Source organism: Triplophysa rosa, linkage group LG11 (assembly GCF_024868665.1).
Source record: "Triplophysa rosa linkage group LG11, Trosa_1v2, whole genome shotgun sequence".
Taxonomy (NCBI): Eukaryota; Metazoa; Chordata; class Actinopteri; order Cypriniformes; family Nemacheilidae; genus Triplophysa; species Triplophysa rosa.
In genome coordinates, this window is record NC_079900.1 from 9,407,909 (window position 1) to 9,427,915 (window position 20,007).

Here is a 20,007-nt window from a genome sequence, read left to right on the forward strand (position 1 = left end):
TTTCCATGTTGGGCTGTGTGTGTTGCTCTGTATTGAGTGTCCATCACAACTCTAGACGTCATAACCGTTGTGCTCTCTTTGCTCTTCACTGTTCCCAAGCTAGAATAATTGGTTAATGGCCGTGTAATGATGGTTTTCATGTGCTTTTTCTGTTATTAACCTGCTTTCAAAGTGTGTGCATAATATGTATCATCGGGGGTGTATGCATGAATGAGAGAGTATTTTTTGTGTGTATGTGTGTGTAAAGCTTTCTTTTCTCATATATATTCAGACTTCAGCTGGTTTGAACACGGACACATATCGATGACCTGATTGACCTGCTAAGTGTGTGTGTGTGTGTGTGTGTGTCTGCGTGCATATGTGTTCATTGGGTGATTGTCAACAGTTTTACACCTAAGCAGATGGTCCAAGTCAGTTGGTGCATTGTTTTCGACGAGTATGATGCCTTGTGCCATTTTACAGGTGTTGACAGTACATATCACCTCTCTGTGAGGTTTTAAAGGAAAAAGTATTCCAATGTTTGCGTGAGGTTCAACTTAAGGAGAACTGAGGTTTCACTAAGGCTAGTTTAATGTTCGTTTCTAGAGTGGTATCTGAATGTTAATTGACTTTGTCATAATAAGGGATTTCATTTCACGTTATAACAATAAATGTGTTGCATTAAATCAAACTGTATTTCATAAAAATCATTTGTACAACAGTTCCCCAGCACTATTCATAATGCTCACATTTGTTTTAGCAGTCTCCTGATGTCCTCACCCTCATGGAGACTCACTTATCACTGAGACACATGAAGCACAGCCCCAACTCTTTCCCCTCTTGAAAATATGGCACTGTTTTAGAAAGCAATGTCGCTGTCAGTGAGAAAGTATGAGAAAGAGAGCGAGTTGATGTTTAGTTATGCTAATGCATACCATCAGCCGGCCGTCTCCTTCAGTGTGAGTTTGCTATCCGCTGTGATTTGACTTCACCTGCATAATTCTGAATTTATAATGATGTTCTGAGGTGCTGTAATGCTCAGGGAAAGGAGACCTGGACAGATCGTGCTGTTATGAACCTCTGTGATCTACACAGCATCTGTTAGAATAACTGGAACCGAGTGTCTCACGCTGGATCGTGTTCTTTCATCAAAATGAAATAACTTGCTCTCCTGTTGCGTTCCTGTAGCTCAACTGGTATTGTGACTCCAGGGTCATGGGTTTGATTCCTAGGGAATGCACAGGTTGATAAAAACATCAACACATCTCTTCCTCATAAATAATTCGTAAACATGTTGAACCTGGTTGACAAATCAGATTTAGACCTACAACTATGGTTTAAAATAGAAAGCAATACATAAGCTATATTAGGTTAAACATACAGTATTCTCATAATATATAAGTGATTAACTGAATCAGAGTTATGAGCAGATGTTGAACATACACATGTTTTTACACACAGACACACACAGCATGGCCTGAGCAAACACACACACAGCTTCTTTCGTGGTGCTCGCGGCCCCCTCAGCAAACTTATTAGCAAGAGTGCGTCTGGTGATCCCGGTCCTGAGGGTTGTCTCGAAACACTTTATTGGAAAACCCACAGAAAACTCATTATTCCAGTACTCTTGCCTGCCAATTACAGATTCCGGTGAACATACAAAGCCAGTAGCTAGCAATGTCAGAACATAAACATAAGAGTCCAGAACAGTTGACAGAGATTGCATTTTAGCTGACATGTTTTCATTTTGTCTGATAGTAGAACATTACGGCTGTACTCTAAAGGCTCAATCTGGTTTTGTTTTTCACCAATTCTGAGCACTTACGTTTGATTTGGCTGAAATGAAAGTGGTGTTTACGGCTGAAGTCAGACAAACCTTTCAGAGTTTGATGTGACAATGGAATCTAAAAATCAACTGAAGGAATAAGACGTGAAAATACAGAGAAGGAAGATGAGAGACTTAATGATTTATGTGTTTTGATGTCTTTTGTGATTGTACAGTATTTGTGTTGAGTGAAGAAAGAGAACAGGAAATGATGTGGAAAAGGCAGGGAAACAACCAGGAAATATGATGAGGCGTCACCCATTTGTGTTCCATATTATTGTTTGAGGTCATTCATTCATTTTTTATTTTTTTATATTATATTATATATTTATTAACATTGTAATGTAAACCACAATGTAATGTATAGCCTACATCAGGAGAGCATATATACTTTATATTATAAATATATATTATTATATAGACGGCTTCATTGGACGCATGCACCTGGCCCGAAGTTAACTTCCAGTTTGTATTTGTTTATCGGTCTGATTAGTGGCTAGTAATATAACTATTATATTTTAATCAATTTATATTAATATTAACTTATATTACTTTTTTATTGTATAATAATTGTATTCAATAGGCTTAACAATTTGTTTAATTTTATTGTATGTTGATTTTATTAAATAAACAATTTGTTGAATGGATCATGTAACTTTGTCGCATTTAAATTTAGCCAAGTAACGGTTCTTCTACTGGTAATCCAAAATAATCCTGACAAGACATACTTTTAACTTGCTATTTTATGTAATTTACTTGTTTTTTATTTTGCTTGTTTTCAGAAAAAAGAACAATTTTTTTAATGTTAAGTTTGGGCCACAAAAGCGTGCATGCGCAGTAACATTTGTTTGTGTTGTTGCTTTGAAACCATCTATAGAGAATGTGAAGCTGACGTCACCCCCTATGTTGCATGTTGCGGTGGCGCCGCCATCTTGGAAGGATAATACTCCACTCGATATTATTGTTTTGATATGCACCGTTACTTGTTTTGTTTGATATATGGAGAAATCGAAAGTGAAAGATCCATGGGCTTTTCCTGAACGACTCTTGCAGTTTTTAACACAGCAAAACCGACCTACCATAGTTATATTTCCTAATCAAACAAGAAAAACAAAACACTGAATTGAACGCACTAAAAGCCATCCTCCCAAGATGGCGCAACAGTCAACGCGGCGTGACGTCGATTAACAAGCTCTATAGTATAACTATAGTAAATGTATATGCTATATAACAAAAATGTTACTCTTTAGGAATTACTTAATATTTTTCCTCTTTCACCTTCCTTTTTAATTTGGATTCATTATTGTCCTGTTTATCTCCTCTGTTGCCACATCAAGGAAAGGTTTTATATTCTAAAATGTAAATCACTTTCAATTGCAATGCGAATGTGCCGATGTGAAAAACAAATAGCGATTTAAATAGCAGCGCCATCGGGCCCAAGAGGTCACTCGGCTCTGGTGATGAGATCACTTTAAGTTTTAGCTGGACAGAATATTTTTGGTGCTCTAAACAACTTCCAGACTTCCTCCACGTATATCAGTTTCTCCCACTTCTCATTTGTTTCTTCACCACGCTCTCAGTTGGGTCCACTCTCATCTGTCCCGCTGTTTGTGCCTTTGTCAATGTGTATGTGACGGAAATACACACGCGTGTCTGTACATCAGAGTCTTTCGGCAGGATATCAGTGCACTGATTGATATGGTCTCCTGGGGAGGCTCGGATGGAAGACAGAAGTGTGTATATGTGTAACAGGACACGAGCAGCGTGTCTCCCCAGCCACACCTTCAGCTGTGTGTCGAGAGGACAGCGTTACTTCAGAGCTCTTTTCAGCTGCTGAACTTAGACCAACAGGAGTTCCTTGTTCCATGATGTCAATAGTACAGTAAAGAGCTCAACTAACTCAACTTATGAATAATAGTTATGAATAACTATGAAACTCACTATTACTGTAACAAGCTATTTTTGAATCACATTTAGAAGAAAAAGCCGTTGCACAGTCGGTGCAGTGAGTATTTTTTAAGCTTGCTGACTAGGGAGTGATATTTAACATTTTTGCTTAATTGTTTTTATTTCACTTTTAACCAATCATAGTTTGTGGGTGTGGTGAGTTAGATGAGGTGAGTTCATACAGCAGAGACAGATGTGTATTTGTGTTCTGGTTATAGGGAGGGGTGTTTAAAGAACGTGTTGCAGGATCAATAGAGCCCGTGTGACTCTGTTCATTCATATTATGTGTTTATAAAAGCTCTAGTGTATGTTTGTGTTTGATGGACAAGTCCAGATGGAGTATTCTTAGGTAGACTACGCTTGTTGTCATCAAACCTATTTATAAAATACATTGATGTAAAGAAAATTTCATTTTTAAGGAAACAAAAATATTGTTTTCACAGAGAAAAGAAGATTTTTTTGACCTGCATTCACATGCAGGAGTTCTGTTGTGTGAGGACATTGTTGTTAAATATCGCCTCCTAGTGGAAGTCCGAAGAGATGCTTACGATGCTTATGCTTATGATACACAAATTTGTTTTGTTTTCAACTATATTAATATTTATAAGGCCAGAAATCTTTTAGATTTTGTTGTTGTATCTTTTATTTATTTTATTTTCAGTTTCTATTCTTCTAAAAAAAATGTAAAGAACAAATTCCATACTGCCATGATACATACTGTAATATCATGCATGCTTAAGAGTTATACAATAATTATTAGACAAATGGTAATAGATTTTATCAGAAACGATCTATTATTTTATCATTTTTTAAAATGTTGAAAGTGTATCATTTAAGATGTTTCAGCTTTTATGTCTGCTTGCCTGAAATATTTTAAATAAAACACTTCTCTATTTACATTTACATCTATGCATTTGACAGACACTTTCATCCTTACAGACTACAGGGCTTTCAGTCCATACATGTCTTTTATTTCATTTTATCAGTATTTTTCTCTTTTTCTGTCTCTCTAGGAATGAAACGGCCATTTAGCCCCACTGAAGAAGAAACACTAACTGAACAGACCGGACATAGGGGCGTGTCCTCTGATGGGGTGGAGTTTACGAGACAGGATGCCCCACCTGCTAACCATCGTCCAAAGCGGGAGCGCAAACACAGGTCGTACACGCTCTGTGAAGTGTGCAACATTCAGCTGAACTCCGCAGCACAAGCACAGATACACTACAATGGCAAAACACACCAGAAGCGGCTCAAACACATAAACAACAGTAATACAGGTATGATTATGTGTCGCTCTCTGGTGTTGCTTTAAAATTTAGCCCAAAGGCTATGTTCTTGAATCAGCATCTTTTCATGGCCAACAGCATCAACCTGATCTGGGCCAACCTGGCTTTATCAACTAATAATCAGTGCCATTTGATTTTATGGGCGTGGTTTGCAGCAATTTAAAGATACTGATTGGTTGATGCAGGGTTGTGCATAGACCAGCAATAGGATGTAAATCCAAGAGCATGTTCTTCTGGGATCCTTATGTTCTTGTGCATTTTACTTACGTGATTTACAGAAGTAGGACAACATTCATATGAGCCTATCAAATTTCAGATCATTTCCTTTTGATTTAAGGTTAAAGGATTGTTTTTGATTGATTGTTTAATATGAATGTTGCCTCAAAGCAAATAAAGGATTTTCATGCATGTTCATGTCCTACTTGGCTAAATCACACCACCCACCTTGTTTAGAAACGCAAAACACTACTATTTTCTATTATTAGTGTTACATTTGTAGAAATTATCATCCAAAAAATTCAAAGTTTGTATCTTGTCACACAACAAAAAACACAGAAAACCTTGACATGGCAAGAGTGTTGCCGAATGTACATGCGTGTACAAAACACACAAATTTCGTATTAAAAGGACCTTCAAAGGCACAGTCGACCACCTTCATGTTGTCAGCAGGGGTCTGATAGACATTGTCGTGTAATTCATACCCTTAGACCTCATTGTGTCCATCTGCAGTTAATATCTTTTTTGACTCTACTCGCTTTTATGTTACCATGGAGATGCAGCTTTTAAGCCCAGCTGATAGGTCAGGAAGGAGCATTTTAGAGGCCCGTGTGATGCTGATTGTTGTAGTGATGGAGGTAAAGACAGGGCTGTGCGTCTAGACAGCGGGCTTGGGATAATTACAGGAGAATTTCAAGACGTCAGCTAGCTGCGGGGGTCTGTTGGATGGTATTGTGTTATGTTATCTCGCAAAACACATGACAAATTCAGACATGGACGGAGTCGGGTTGAATCATGTGATTAGGGGTGGCTGAACAAATAAATTATTATTAATGTGGGCAATATTTAAATATTACCATAGTTTATTTATTTTCACATGCATGCTTAGCCACACACACACAAATCCATCCCCCCATACACAATTTTCTCTTCTAATGCAAATGCAAAATTAAAGCTAACTTCCATGCTGTTGATTCTTAGACATAAAGACACGCGCATGCATGTCCAATCATATGAGCAGCAGTCAGATCCACTTCAGGTGCAGGCTCTCATACAAATAGACCATAATTACATAGCAACCGAACATGTTCACCATGGAAATGCTCGACATGGTGACGCCCCCTTCAGCAACGGGGGTACAGCCACTTACAGTCTCAAAGCAGATTTTGTGCTCTGTTTGTGTAAGTGTCAGGCTTAAAGCAGGAGTCTAAATGGCATAGCTCTATGCAGATGCCTTTTGTGTAAGTCGTTTGTGAGCGAGGGGCTATCTGTGTTTGCGTTCAAACACAAAGATATAAAAGCTCATTGATTAGCCATTCCGCTGGTGTTTGACAGTATAATAGAAGTCAAATTAGACTGGACAACCTTTCCCATGAGCGGACGACAATGCCTGAAGCATTAGTAACAAAAAGCACACACATATGCATCCTCATACGTAGGCTTTGTCTTTTCAGTTTCGCCTGATATTAATTTGTCGTTTTCTCTCTGTCCACAATACTATAGAAACAGAGAACTGGTATTCAATCTTTTATTTTACAGAATGATGTTCATTGTTTTAAAATTAAATATAAATATATACAAATGTATTTGCAGTTATTCCTAAAATCAAGCATGCTATAAATTTCCATTTTTATTACACATTATTTACAGTACACACAACCATATAAATAGATACAGCTATACCTCAGATTTGTTTAATAAAACAAATGGCTTCTTCAAAGACTTCAAGCACTGTGGCTCTGAAGCGCTTTAAACGTTGCTTTGTTTGCTTGAGTGGTCCTCTGGCTCAACCAATGGCATGACCTTGGGGCAAGACTTCCTGTTTGTCACACCAATAAAATACAGGTGGTGGGGCTGTAGGTATTTTTAGGAAAGCCATTTGGAAACTGTCAGTATTTGTTTGATATCTTTAGGATGCTGTTAGTGCAATATTATGCACAGCAGCTTTAATAACAGACAAAACATTGTAGAATTAAGATATAACATTTTAAAACACCTATGGCCTGAAAATCTATTTTAGAAGAAATAAAATGATTAATGTGTGTGTACACCTGTGTTAGGTGTGTATTTCATGTCAGGATGGAAATGCAAAAGCCTGGAACTTAATTTACCGCAACACACACACACACGCGCGCACACATGTTGGGTTTCCATTTTTTATGGGGACATTCCATAGACGCAATGGTTTTTATACTGTACAAACTGTATATCGTATTCCCTACCCCTAACCCACCCCCTAAACCTAACAATCACACACAAGTTTCTGCTCTTTTAGATTTTCAAAAAAGTTAATTCTGTATGATTTATAAGATTGTTTCCTCATGGGGACAAAAAAAATGTCCCCACAAGGACAAGGGTTTTGGATATTGCCATCTTTGTGGGGACATTTTGTCCCCATACCGTAGGGTTTACCCTTCCCACACACACACATAGTCTTATCACTGCTCACCTTCTGTTAACTCCTCTAGGCCCCTGTCCTCAAACTCTGAAAATCAGCATGGCTGCGCACACACACACACTCCCAACCCATGAGGAGCGTAAAATGAATGTACTCATGCAGGAATATCATGTCAATCTTTCATTTTTGTTCCATCTGGCTAATTTCAGTGGGTCTGTTTCGGGACTGTGTGCATATGAACATTTGCTATAAAAAAATGTACTGTGTGTATACATGTTTGTGTGGCCCTCCGAGCATCTGCCTGTGTCCGCAGTCATTAACGGTCCAATTTAGCCAACAGACCATCTCACCTCATCTCTCTTCAGAAACGTATTTCCTCTTTTCTTTTTCAACTGCTCTTTTTCTTCATTTTACCTCATTCTTATCTGTCATTCCCCTTATCTCAACACCCCCCCCCCCTCCAGCCCCAGACAGGTGCATCATGGGTATTCTAGGTAATATGCCTGCTGAGATTAGCAGTCTTCCCTCAGGCTGCCCTGAAAGCAGACAGATAGAAACACACACGTTAAATAGTGCTACATAGTACATCTGCTGTGCAAGCGTTCTTTTCATTTTAGCAATTTTCCTTTAATATATAAATGTTGTTCTTGATGCATGTTAGTGGTGTTGTGTTGTGTTGTAAATGTATTTTAGATAAAAGGTCTCTTTTTTTGCAGTTACCGTGTAAAAGTTTTATTAAATCCTACACTAAAACATTTTTTTAAAGATGTTTATTTCTAGTTGCTTTAGTGTATTCAGAGTCAGAGTCAGAGATGTGATCTCACCATCATTATGGTCCATGTCGTCTGTTGTCAGAAAACAATTTCACATAATTGCACCTGTGATGTGTCAACACTTGCTGGTCTTTTTGGTACAATGCTTCATCTCTTGTGTTGTGTATTTGATTTTTGCATGTTTGTTGCCCTCCTGTGTTTGTCTTTCTCTGTCTTTCATGCTCTTTCTCTCTGGTCTCCTCTAATGTAGCGTGAGGTATTGGATTATAGTGTGTGTGCGTGTGTGTGATGTATTAAAGGCTAACATTTTCTGCTTGAGTGTGTCTCCACAGCTGCGTTTTTTTTCTGCCATTCCAACATACTCTCTCTCTCTCTCTCTCTCTCTCTCTTTCTTTCTCTCTCTCTCTCTCTCTTTCTTTCTTTCTCTCTCTCTCTCTCTCTCTCTCTTTCTTTCTCTCTCTCTCTCTCTCTTTCTCTCTTTCTCTCTCTCTCTCTCTCTCTCTCTCTCTCTCTCTCTCTCTCTCTCTCTCTCTCTCTCTCTCTCTCTCTCTCTCTCTCTCTCTCTCTCTCTCCCTCTCTCTCTCTCTCTCTCTCTCTCTCTCTCTCTCTCTCTCTCTCTCTCTCTCTCTCTCTCTCTCTCTCTCACGTAGGCTTTGTCTTTTCAGTTTCGCCTGATATTAATTTGTCGTTTTCTCTCTGTCCACAATACTATAGAAACAGAGAACTGGTATTCAATCTTTTATTTTACAGAATGATGTTCATTGTTTTAAAATTAAATATAAATATATACAAATGTATTTGCAGTTATTCCTAAAATCAAGCATGCTATAAATTTCCATTTTTATTACACATTATTTACAGTACACACAACCATATAAATAGATACAGCTATACCTCAGATTTGTTTAATAAAACAAATGGCTTCTTCAAAGACTTCAAGCACTGTGGCTCTGAAGCGCTTTAAACGTTGCTTTGTTTGCTTGAGTGGTCCTCTGGCTCAACCAATGGCATGACCTTGGGGCAAGACTTCCTGTTTGTCACACCAATAAAATACAGGTGGTGGGGCTGTAGGTATTTTTAGGAAAGCCATTTGGAAACTGTCAGTATTTGTTTGATATCTTTAGGATGCTGTTAGTGCAATATTATGCACAGCAGCTTTAATAACAGACAAAACATTGTAGAATTAAGATATAACATTTTAAAACACCTATGGCCTGAAAATCTATTTTAGAAGAAATAAAATGATTAATGTGTGTGTACACCTGTGTTAGGTGTGTATTTCATGTCAGGATGGAAATGCAAAAGCCTGGAACTTAATTTACCGCAACACACACACACACGCGCGCACACATGTTGGGTTTCCATGTTTTATGGGGACATTCCATAGACGCAATGGTTTTTATACTGTACAAACTGTATATCGTATTCCCTACCCCTAACCCACCCCCTAAACCTAACAATCACACACAAGTTTCTGCTCTTTTAGATTTTCAAAAAAGTTAATTCTGTATGATTTATAAGATTGTTTCCTCATGGGGACAAAAAAAATGTCCCCACAAGGACAAGGGTTTTGGATATTGCCATCTTTGTGGGGACATTTTGTCCCCATACCGTAGGGTTTACCCTTCCCACACACACACATAGTCTTATCACTGCTCACCTTCTGTTAACTCCTCTAGGCCCCTGTCCTCAAACTCTGAAAATCAGCATGGCTGCGCACACACACACACTCCCAACCCATGAGGAGCGTAAAATGAATGTACTCATGCAGGAATATCATGTCAATCTTTCATTTTTGTTCCATCTGGCTAATTTCAGTGGGTCTGTTTCGGGACTGTGTGCATATGAACATTTGCTATAAAAAAATGTACTGTGTGTATACATGTTTGTGTGGCCCTCCGAGCATCTGCCTGTGTCCGCAGTCATTAACGGTCCAATTTAGCCAACAGACCATCTCACCTCATCTCTCTTCAGAAACGTATTTCCTCTTTTCTTTTTCAACTGCTCTTTTTCTTCATTTTACCTCATTCTTATCTGTCATTCCCCTTATCTCAACACCCCCCCCCCCTCCAGCCCCAGACAGGTGCATCATGGGTATTCTAGGTAATATGCCTGCTGAGATTAGCAGTCTTCCCTCAGGCTGCCCTGAAAGCAGACAGATAGAAACACACACGTTAAATAGTGCTACATAGTACATCTGCTGTGCAAGCGTTCTTTTCATTTTAGCAATTTTCCTTTAATATATAAATGTTGTTCTTGATGCATGTTAGTGGTGTTGTGTTGTGTTGTAAATGTATTTTAGATAAAAGGTCTCTTTTTTTGCAGTTACCGTGTAAAAGTTTTATTAAATCCTACACTAAAACATTTTTTTAAAGATGTTTATTTCTAGTTGCTTTAGTGTATTCAGAGTCAGAGTCAGAGATGTGATCTCACCATCATTATGGTCCATGTCGTCTGTTGTCAGAAAACAATTTCACATAATTGCACCTGTGATGTGTCAACACTTGCTGGTCTTTTTGGTACAATGCTTCATCTCTTGTGTTGTGTATTTGATTTTTGCATGTTTGTTGCCCTCCTGTGTTTGTCTTTCTCTGTCTTTCATGCTCTTTCTCTCTGGTCTCCTCTAATGTAGCGTGAGGTATTGGATTATAGTGTGTGTGCGTGTGTGTGATGTATTAAAGGCTAACATTTTCTGCTTGAGTGTGTCTCCACAGCTGCGTTTTTTTTCTGCCATTCCAACATACTCTCTCTCTCTCTCTCTCTCTCTCTCTTTCTTTCTCTCTCTCTCTCTCTCTTTCTTTCTTTCTCTCTCTCTCTCTCTCTCTCTCTTTCTTTCTCTCTCTCTCTCTCTCTTNCTCTCTCTCTCTCTCTCTCTCTCTCTCTCTCTCTCTCTCTCTCTCTCTCTCTCTCTCTCTCTCTCTCTCTCTTTCTCTCTCTCTCTCTCTCTCTCTCTCTTTCTTTCTCTCTCCCTCTTTCTCTCTTTCTCTCTCTTTCTTTCTCTCTCTCTCTCTCTCTCTCTCTCTCCTTTCTTTCTCTTTTCTCTTTCCTACCAACTTACCAGGTCACCATTTTTTGATCATTTTACCCTTCACATGTTCTTTTGTTAGTTCTCTGAAATCTATTCTTTGCCATAGTTGCTTGTCAATTTACCTCAGTCTTTTAAGTGTGAACTGTTGTTAAAAATGTATACCGCTGACATCATCAAAAATGACAGAGCTATGTTAAAAAAGCCTGTCACCATTTACTCGCCGTTCCAAGTTGTTCCAAACCTGTATACATTTCTTTGTTCTGTTCAACACAAAGGAAGATATTTGGAAGAATGTTAGTAATTTCCAGTTCAGTTTCAGTTTCACTACCACAGTAGAAAAACACTGTATACATTTTTTTCTGTTGAACACAAAAGAAGATATTTTGAAGAATGTAGGAAAGCAAACAGTTCTGGGGCACCTTTGATTGCCATTGTAATTTTTCCTACTATGGTAGTCAATGATGTCCCAGAACTGAAAATGACTAACATTCTTCCAAATATCTTCCTTTGTGTTCAGCAGAACAAAGTAATTTACACAGGTTTGGAACATCTTGAGGGTGAGTAAATGATGACAGAATTTTCATTTATCCCTGTAATCAACGTGCATAATGTTCTCTGCACAAAAAAAACAAAAACATTTTGACAACCTAACAAAAATGACTAACATCATGCTTATGCCATCCGATATGTAAAACAAGAAGTCTGACATGTTAACCTCTAAGACACACACACTGTAAGTGAATAGATCCAACCTTCGAGCACATTCAAGCATGAGGTCATATAACAGCGTAACACTTCACTAACGGAACCGTTCAGTTCAGGAAGCGAAAGACGGCAGGACTTTCATTGCTATTCATGAATTAATTTATTCACGGTTGGTGAGCGAATGGGGCTGTAATATGCAGATGAGTTAGTGTTTCATGATGGAAATTTTCCGGTTGGCTGCTCCGGTAGCTGCTGTTAATGATAAAATATGGCAGAACGACAGGAGCCGAGAGTAAAATAGAAAGAGAGCGAGGATGAGTATTTATTACCAAAAATCAGATCCGAAAGCATATTCGGCCACTTTAAACACAGGGGTATTGTATCGTTAAGCAGGCTCTGACATCATCAGCAATATGGCCGTTATCATCAACATCATCGTCATCATCAGTGTTTTAAATCACAGGGGCATAATGTGTCGTGTCAGCAACCCTTCCCACAATGGCCTGAACTGACAGGGAGCAAATCACAAACAACCCCCTCACGCCACTCTATTACGCATCAGTGCTAGAGTTTGTTTGTGTGTGTGTGCGTGTCTTGACATTGAATTATTTTCCCAATTACACAGTGTCCTGTTGTAACTTTGCAACAACTCTTTTCATGCTGATGAAGAGAGAAGACCAGAGAGAGAATTATAGTTGAGTCATGTTGAGAAAGTGTGTGTTTTGATGGTCGGCTGTTTTTTAAGCAGCGTTTGTGTGACTGAGGCCTTGCTTGGGGTGATGTCTGTAGCGTGTAATTAGGATTTCATAATTTCTCTCATTCAGGCGAAAAACAGAACGATCTGGATTTATACACACACACAAAACGGAAGGAAAACAATTTTGTGTACCGCACACTTGTAGTTTCCTCTGATGGCCTCACACACACACAAACGTATTCTCAGTGTGGTTCAACCCTATTGGCTGGTCAGGGGAATGGATGTTCTAATCCCTTTATCAGACCAAACAGATGCTGCCCCAGAACAAAGAGGGGTCCAGTGTGTGTGTGTGTGACATTGAGCGCAGGTCACTGGAGTATATGTGTTTGCTAATATGCTGCAGTGAGATATTCAGTTTTAACCCTCTCAGCAAATCATTTCAGATTAATTGTGACACTCGTATTATGGGATGTACATTTGAATGCTAGAAAACAGATCTACGCAACAGCACACAATACTCATCATGTGTTATCTTATATTGCTTTATCAAATAATATTAAAATCTCTATATATAATGTACATCCAATAAGATGTATTTTAAAAATATTTTATATCTATATAATATTTTTTTTTAACAGTCCGACTAAAAATCAGGCTGTGTATTTATTTTCCATCCCAACACACACAAATGCATCTGTCTGCGGCAAAATAAAAACAATTTACTTTTATTTTAAATGTGTTTTGATATTTGTGTTGTATTAGTAATAAGTGTGTTCTCTTATGAATGTTTGTATGTGTTAAGAGGTCATTTCTGTCATTTTGAGTATGTTTTTGCTGGTGTGTGTTTGTTGGCTGTTTGAGTGTATTGTTGATGTGTATTTGTTTGTGTCCAAGAGTGTTTGTGATGATTTTGAGTGTGTCGTTGTTGTTGATGTGCGTGTGTTTGTGTCAGTGTGTGTGTGTGTGTTTCCTCTGTCAGGTCTTGTCAGTATCAGATCCCTTCAGTGCTCTGATTGGCAGTGACAGCCCGGCACAGGAAATGATGTGCAGGAAGCAACCTCGAGCACCGTATGACACTGTGTTGGCAGACAAGCCTATCTGTGTGTGCTTGTGTACTGTATGTGTATGTGTGTATCTTAGAGTCTAATCAAAGTGGGGTAATGTTGCGCATGACTGTGACAAATCTCTCTCATTCAAACATGCACGCCGTCGCACACACACACACACACACACACACACACACACACACACACACACACACACACACACACACACACACACACACACACATCAGTCTGGTTTATTATCTCCGTGGGGACAGTCCATAGGCGTAATGTTTTTTATACTGTACAAACTGTATATTTTATCCCCTATCCCTAACCCAACCCCTAAACCTAAAGATCATAGACAACTTTTTGCATTTTTATATTTAAAAAAAATATTGTTCTGTACAATTTATAAGCTTTTTTGCCCATGGGGACCTCAATTTTGGTCCCCACGGTGACACAAGTCCTCATTGAGTTGGTGTGCATTGAGGTTTAGGTCCCCCCCGGGATATACAAACATGAACGCACTTACACGCACACACACACACACACACACACACACACACGCACACACACACAAAGTCTATCTCTTTCAGAAGTTATAGCATAATTTATATCATGCTTTCTCTGTCCCACCTTTGCGCTCAGTGTTTCCTTTGCTTTATGTCCTTTTTTATTTCTACAAATTTTCCAGTCTATTTTCCTCTCCTTTTCTCCTTACAAGGTGTGTAAAGGTCTTTGCACATACAGTCCGAAATTTTCGTATGCGTTTTTCGTATTTGGCTCTTGTTTGTACGGTGTCTCTGAATTGTTAAAAAAGGCCACTCAAAATGCTTGACGGATGCGAAAAACGCATAAAATCGAACCCGGTCCGAATGTTTTTATGACGGACGAAAATATCGGAGGCAGTGTGTAAATGTGATTGACACAACGTAAAGTCGTATTTATATTTTAACGTGCGGAAATTTCGGACGCAAATTTCGGACTCAATGTGCAATGGGCTTAAGACTCAAACTCCATTCTTTCCATTCTGTCTCCGTGAACACATATTTCTTCACTCTCTCTTTTGTAATCCCCCACCCTCCAGTCCCCTGTCCTTATTCCATAATGTCATGCAGCAAGACTGCCAGTAGTGTGGGCTGATGTTGCTTTAGGTTGCTAGTAAGTTTTGTAGTTTGATTTTCCAGGTTAGGTGTGTGAAAATTCTTTCTCACGCATATTCTTTCCATTATTCTTTTTCTTTTCTTATGGCGTTTGTCTCCACATTTTCTGCATTTCTAAATCTGTCACTTCTGTCTGTGCACATTCACTCCATTACTTAAACATGTTTTATATTAGTTGTCATTCAAATCTGCTGCTAATTTCAATATAATCATTTGCTGTACTTCATTTCAAGATATTATCAAGCAAAAATTCAAGCTGCCTTTCTTTCTGTCCAATATAATCAGATATTATATCGATTATATGCTCGAACCCATGCACGCATGTTTGTGGTGGAATTAGGCAGATGGAGAACTAGCATGACCAGGCACTGCGACGCACCCATGTGCTCATATGAGCCATCTGGATTAATAGGTATATTAGGAAAGGAAGCGAGATAACAAAGGCTCGCTCACAGCGGTAAATACTATTTAAATACATTCAAAATAGCTCATATAACACACATGCTTTGTGCTGAATGACAGAGTTGACTGACAGGCTGCATTATTTACATTAGCTATGTTTTCTGCTGAAAGGATTTTCACGGAGTGTCGCGCTGAGGTCATGATGCTGAAGCTGTAATAGACTCTCAACGTTACTGGAGGAGTAAATCACATCCTTCCTCACCTGCCCATCATCTCCTGTAATACGCCCCGTTGCACTCTGGGATACTGAAGGGTTATAGACTAATTGCTGAATTATTCAAATGATTCAGGAGCAGTTTAGACTTCTATACTTTCTTTATTTAAAGGGGTCATATTACACGGCGGTTTTAAATGTAATGCAATGTGTATACATGATTTAAGGTTAAAAAATGCTGTATTTCCACATACCGTGTATGTTTGTACCTCCTCTTTGCCCCGCCTCTCTGAAACGCGCAGATTTTTTACAAAGCTCATCGCTCTGAAAAGCGAGGTGTGCTATGATTGGCCAGTTAACCAGTGTGTAGTGATTGGTGGAATACTGCAAGCGTGTGACGGAAATGTAACGCCTCTTACCATATTTGGAACGTCAGGTTCCAAAGCAATTGTACTGACAAGTGTGTCTGACAACTGACAGGCAATTGTCTGTCACCTTTGTATACATTTGGGCGGTCTTTGTCTAATCATACCACGAACTGATGTAGATTTGTGGGGATGTGGTTACACGAGGCGTTTCAGGCAGGTCTGGTGAGCATTCGCTTTTAGATAGAATGCATCTTTTGTTCTGACACTTTCATTTTTGCAATTTTACTTGTCTAATACATGCATGGGCAACTTATAACACACCAAAGACACAGAAAAACACGTATTCGCGCCATATGACCCCTTTAATTTGTTTTTGTAGCTACAGGTCCAACGAGGCTAATACATTATTTTGTAATGTAAAGACGTTTTTTTACCCAAAACTATTTTTTTCATTATTTGCTCTTATGCCCAAACTTCGAGTTGTTCCAAATCTGTATTAATTTCTTTTGTTCTGATGAACACAGAGAAAGATATTTGGAAGAATGCTTGTAGCCAAACAGATCTTGCCCCAGGAACAATTACTTTATCATTTTTTTTAGCAAACCGTTCTGGGGCACTTTTGACTCATTGTATTTTTCCACTATGGGAGTCAATGGGGGGCAAGCTCTGTTTGGTTATAAGCATTATTCCAAATATCTTTCTTTGTGTTCATCAGAACAAAGAAATTGATACAGATTTGGAACAACTGGAAATTTAGTAAATGATGACAGAATGTTCATTTTTGAACAAATTTAATTGGTTCACGACTGTCTCCATACCAAATGCCATGATGTGAAATCTGTGTCATATTTTGGATTAACTATTCAACTAATACTGTTATCAGTGTTTTAATTATTAATTTGATTTGACTATATTTTTCACTTACCTACACGTACAAACACTGATTACCCTGAGTGGTTTGTGTGGATGAATGGCGGAAGTATTTTGACAGGAAGAGGGCACAGCTGTCTCTGCTGTATCTGCTGATGTCTCAGTGTTTAGAGCTTCAGGCTGAGAAAACTCTAACACGTACACATATGCACACAGAACTGGCATTCATTTCATCCCTGTTTGTGCCATATTTACAATATTACATAACATATGTTATGAGAGGAATTATCACAGTACATGCTTAAATTATCCTTGTCTGTGAATGATGTAACAAATGTTAGTAACATTGTGCTGAAGTAAATGACACATTTCAAAGGTGTTAAAAAAATGTTGTTTTTTTCTTCATATGGCAATTGTCTGTCACATCATGCAGTACTGGGCGCTCTGCGGTACAGCAAGTGACCACTGCAACCCCCCACTGATGCTGAGAAAGCTCCAGAGGAAACGCACGCTAGAAGTGGGAGAAGTGTTTATGGCACCAGTAGGTGGTGCTCAGATGGGGGTCCTAATGGCCCAGAACATTGACAGAGATGCTATGCTGTAATAAGTGCAACCTAGCAGATATCTTAAAAAACTATTTTGTTATCTAAATGTGTCTGTTCCACACTAGCTCTTTCACAGACCACACTGCTTAATTGTTATGTTCTCTTCACTCCTGGTCAGGAAGTTGGGTGATATTCAGTAATGCTGACCCCACGACCCTAATAAAACGAAACATTTCGAGCGTCCTGAAATTTTTAAAACCACTCTGTTCTGTTTATATATTATGGTTTCCCTTAGCCGTTTCAGTAAAGGCTTCATTGTCTGCTAAATTATCTAGCATTGTCGGAGATGAACCCCCTCATACGCGCGCGCACACAGAATTATTTAGTCGAAATCAAGGACCATGAAAGGAGAAAATAGCACCAGCTAATTTTCCCATCTGTGCCGTTCGTTGAGGTTAAGCGGCAGGCAGCGAAAAGAGCGAGAGGGATGAGGTGGTGGTGGTGGTGGGGGGAGTAGACGGGGTAAAAGACTGACGGTCGCACTCTCCCGCCTTCTTTCCTTTCCCTGACGGGGGCGCGCAGATCAGCGGAGCACTGAGCGCGTGAGTGGCGAGCGTATTTTGCGTTCCTTCGCGCCGCAGACACCTGACACATCACTTAACTCTTGGACAAAAAAGAGTGAGACACATCGAAGAGTGACCAGTTTGAGGGTAAAAATACGTATCCAAGTGTCGGAGGGTATTCATTAAACCTTTTGGTTAACCTGCGGTGTTTTTTTGCTGGTTGGTTTTTTCTTTGGAACCGAGGATACCATTTCACAGCATGCTGATCGGTAAGTCATACAGGATGGATATATTTTTTATTTGTTTGTATTGTGGCACCGTGTGTGTGATATATTTTTAAATGCGTTAATATGGACGCGCTGGATTTGCTCAGAAGACTGAGGTTGCGTCTCGTGCCCAAAGTCCTCCAGGTCTTCGCACCGGCACGCGCAAAGATTTAAGTCTGGGAGCATTTGTGTTGCTTAATTTAAATATTTGTGACGATGAACAAAACTCACCATACAAATTAACTGCGCACAATGTAGAGGTTTCCAGAAGCAGATGAGCGCGCATCGTTACAGAGGTGGATGTCAGATTTGGTGGCGGGAGACGCTGCCAGATGCGCGTGCGACTGTTGTACGCGTGCCATCAAAGGGCCTTGAACATGTCTGCCAGTTAACCAGAATGGCGTTTGGTCCAGGCAACACCTGCAGAAACCCCTTTTAAAAATCACTTTCAAGTTCTGCATGTTTTTTTGTTTGTTTTGGGGAAACGTTCTGTGAGTTTAATCAGTAGCAGGTGCCGTAGTCATCAAAACATCATTTTAACACCGTTGACCCCTGTAGTGTGATAGACCGATGCACAGAGACAATACACGAGGAGAAAAAGAGATAAAATACAGAGAATTGTGTTTATTTTTGCTGATCTCACGGACGAGCGCACTGGAATGACATTTAAAAAAACTTTCTCTCTCTTTTTCTCTCCTCCTCTCTATCTCACTGTTACTCTTTGACAGATAGACGCATTTCATATATCATTGCAGACGTTTCATCATTTTAGGACTTGTAAAATACGTGGTATTTTATTATGCACATTTTATTGTGTGAGGATAGATTTTTGGCAATAAAGAAGGGTGTAAACGAGGTCACTATACACCACCGCTGTTTTTAAATGTGCACAAATAAAAAGCACAATTTATCTTATTTTTAAATTATTATTGCAAAATTTGTAAAAACAATAATAATATTTTAAAGAATTTATTCTTTAAAAATTCTTCCTTTTTGAGGGCATGTTCTCTTTCGAAGCACCTGATGTTCTTCACAGGCAGCGGAGCGGAAAATTAAAAATGATAAAGGATTGATTCTGCTCGCTCTGAAAATGCTTTATCAATATCGCAGCTCATTTAAGGAAATCGTTTGAGTTTTCTATTTTTCTTAGCTCATGAATTTCGTTAGGATCGAAAATGTTTGTTTTTGTAGGCTATTTCATCACGCTGCATTTTCCATTTTAGGGTGTCCTTTTTGCTTCGAGTCGTTTCTGATTTGTGCTTTTTAATTAGCCTAAATGTTTTGTTTTTAATTGTAGTGTATTAACGAAATTATACATTTACTGTGTGACTTACCGTTTGTAATTTTTAAATCAAAATTTGTCTTTATATTAGGCTACATTTATTGTCTCTTTGTTCGAAAAGTATTTTTCAATTTTAGAGGCTTATAGTTAGAATATTTTGCCCGATTTAAGCCTATATAAAAAAAAGTCAATTAAACAGAAGCAAGAAATTTTTAATCTTTTTCTCTCCTCCTCGTTTTTAATTTCTCTGAATATTAGCTGAATACCAATGCTCTGTCGGCTTAGCAACACAGACTAGGCTAAAGAACACTCCGTTACACAAATACAGTTACACAGAATCCATGATAAATCGTGCATTTCCCAGAAAGACAAAGAGGACAGGAAAAAAGGACCAAACGCTTTCTGCAGCATGAAATGTCTCCTCCTTCACTCAC

The 20,007-nt window shown here is 38.8% G+C and overlaps 1 protein-coding gene across 6 annotated transcripts in view; it reads left to right on the forward strand.

Annotated features, from left to right (window-relative positions):
- znf385c (zinc finger protein 385C) overlaps positions 1-20,007 on the forward strand; it is a 70,787-nt gene that overhangs the window by 17,228 nt on the left and 33,552 nt on the right. For 4 of the 6 annotated variants that reach the window (XM_057346658.1, XM_057346657.1, XM_057346659.1 and 1 more), the window contains exon 2: positions 4,765-5,028. In XM_057346658.1, coding sequence (XP_057202641.1) covers positions 4,765-5,028 — 264 coding nt within the window. Of the gene's footprint in view, positions 1-4,764; positions 5,029-18,028; positions 18,295-20,007 lie in introns of those variants that run through there. The other 2 variants (XM_057346660.1, XM_057346661.1) reach the window with 2 other exon arrangements.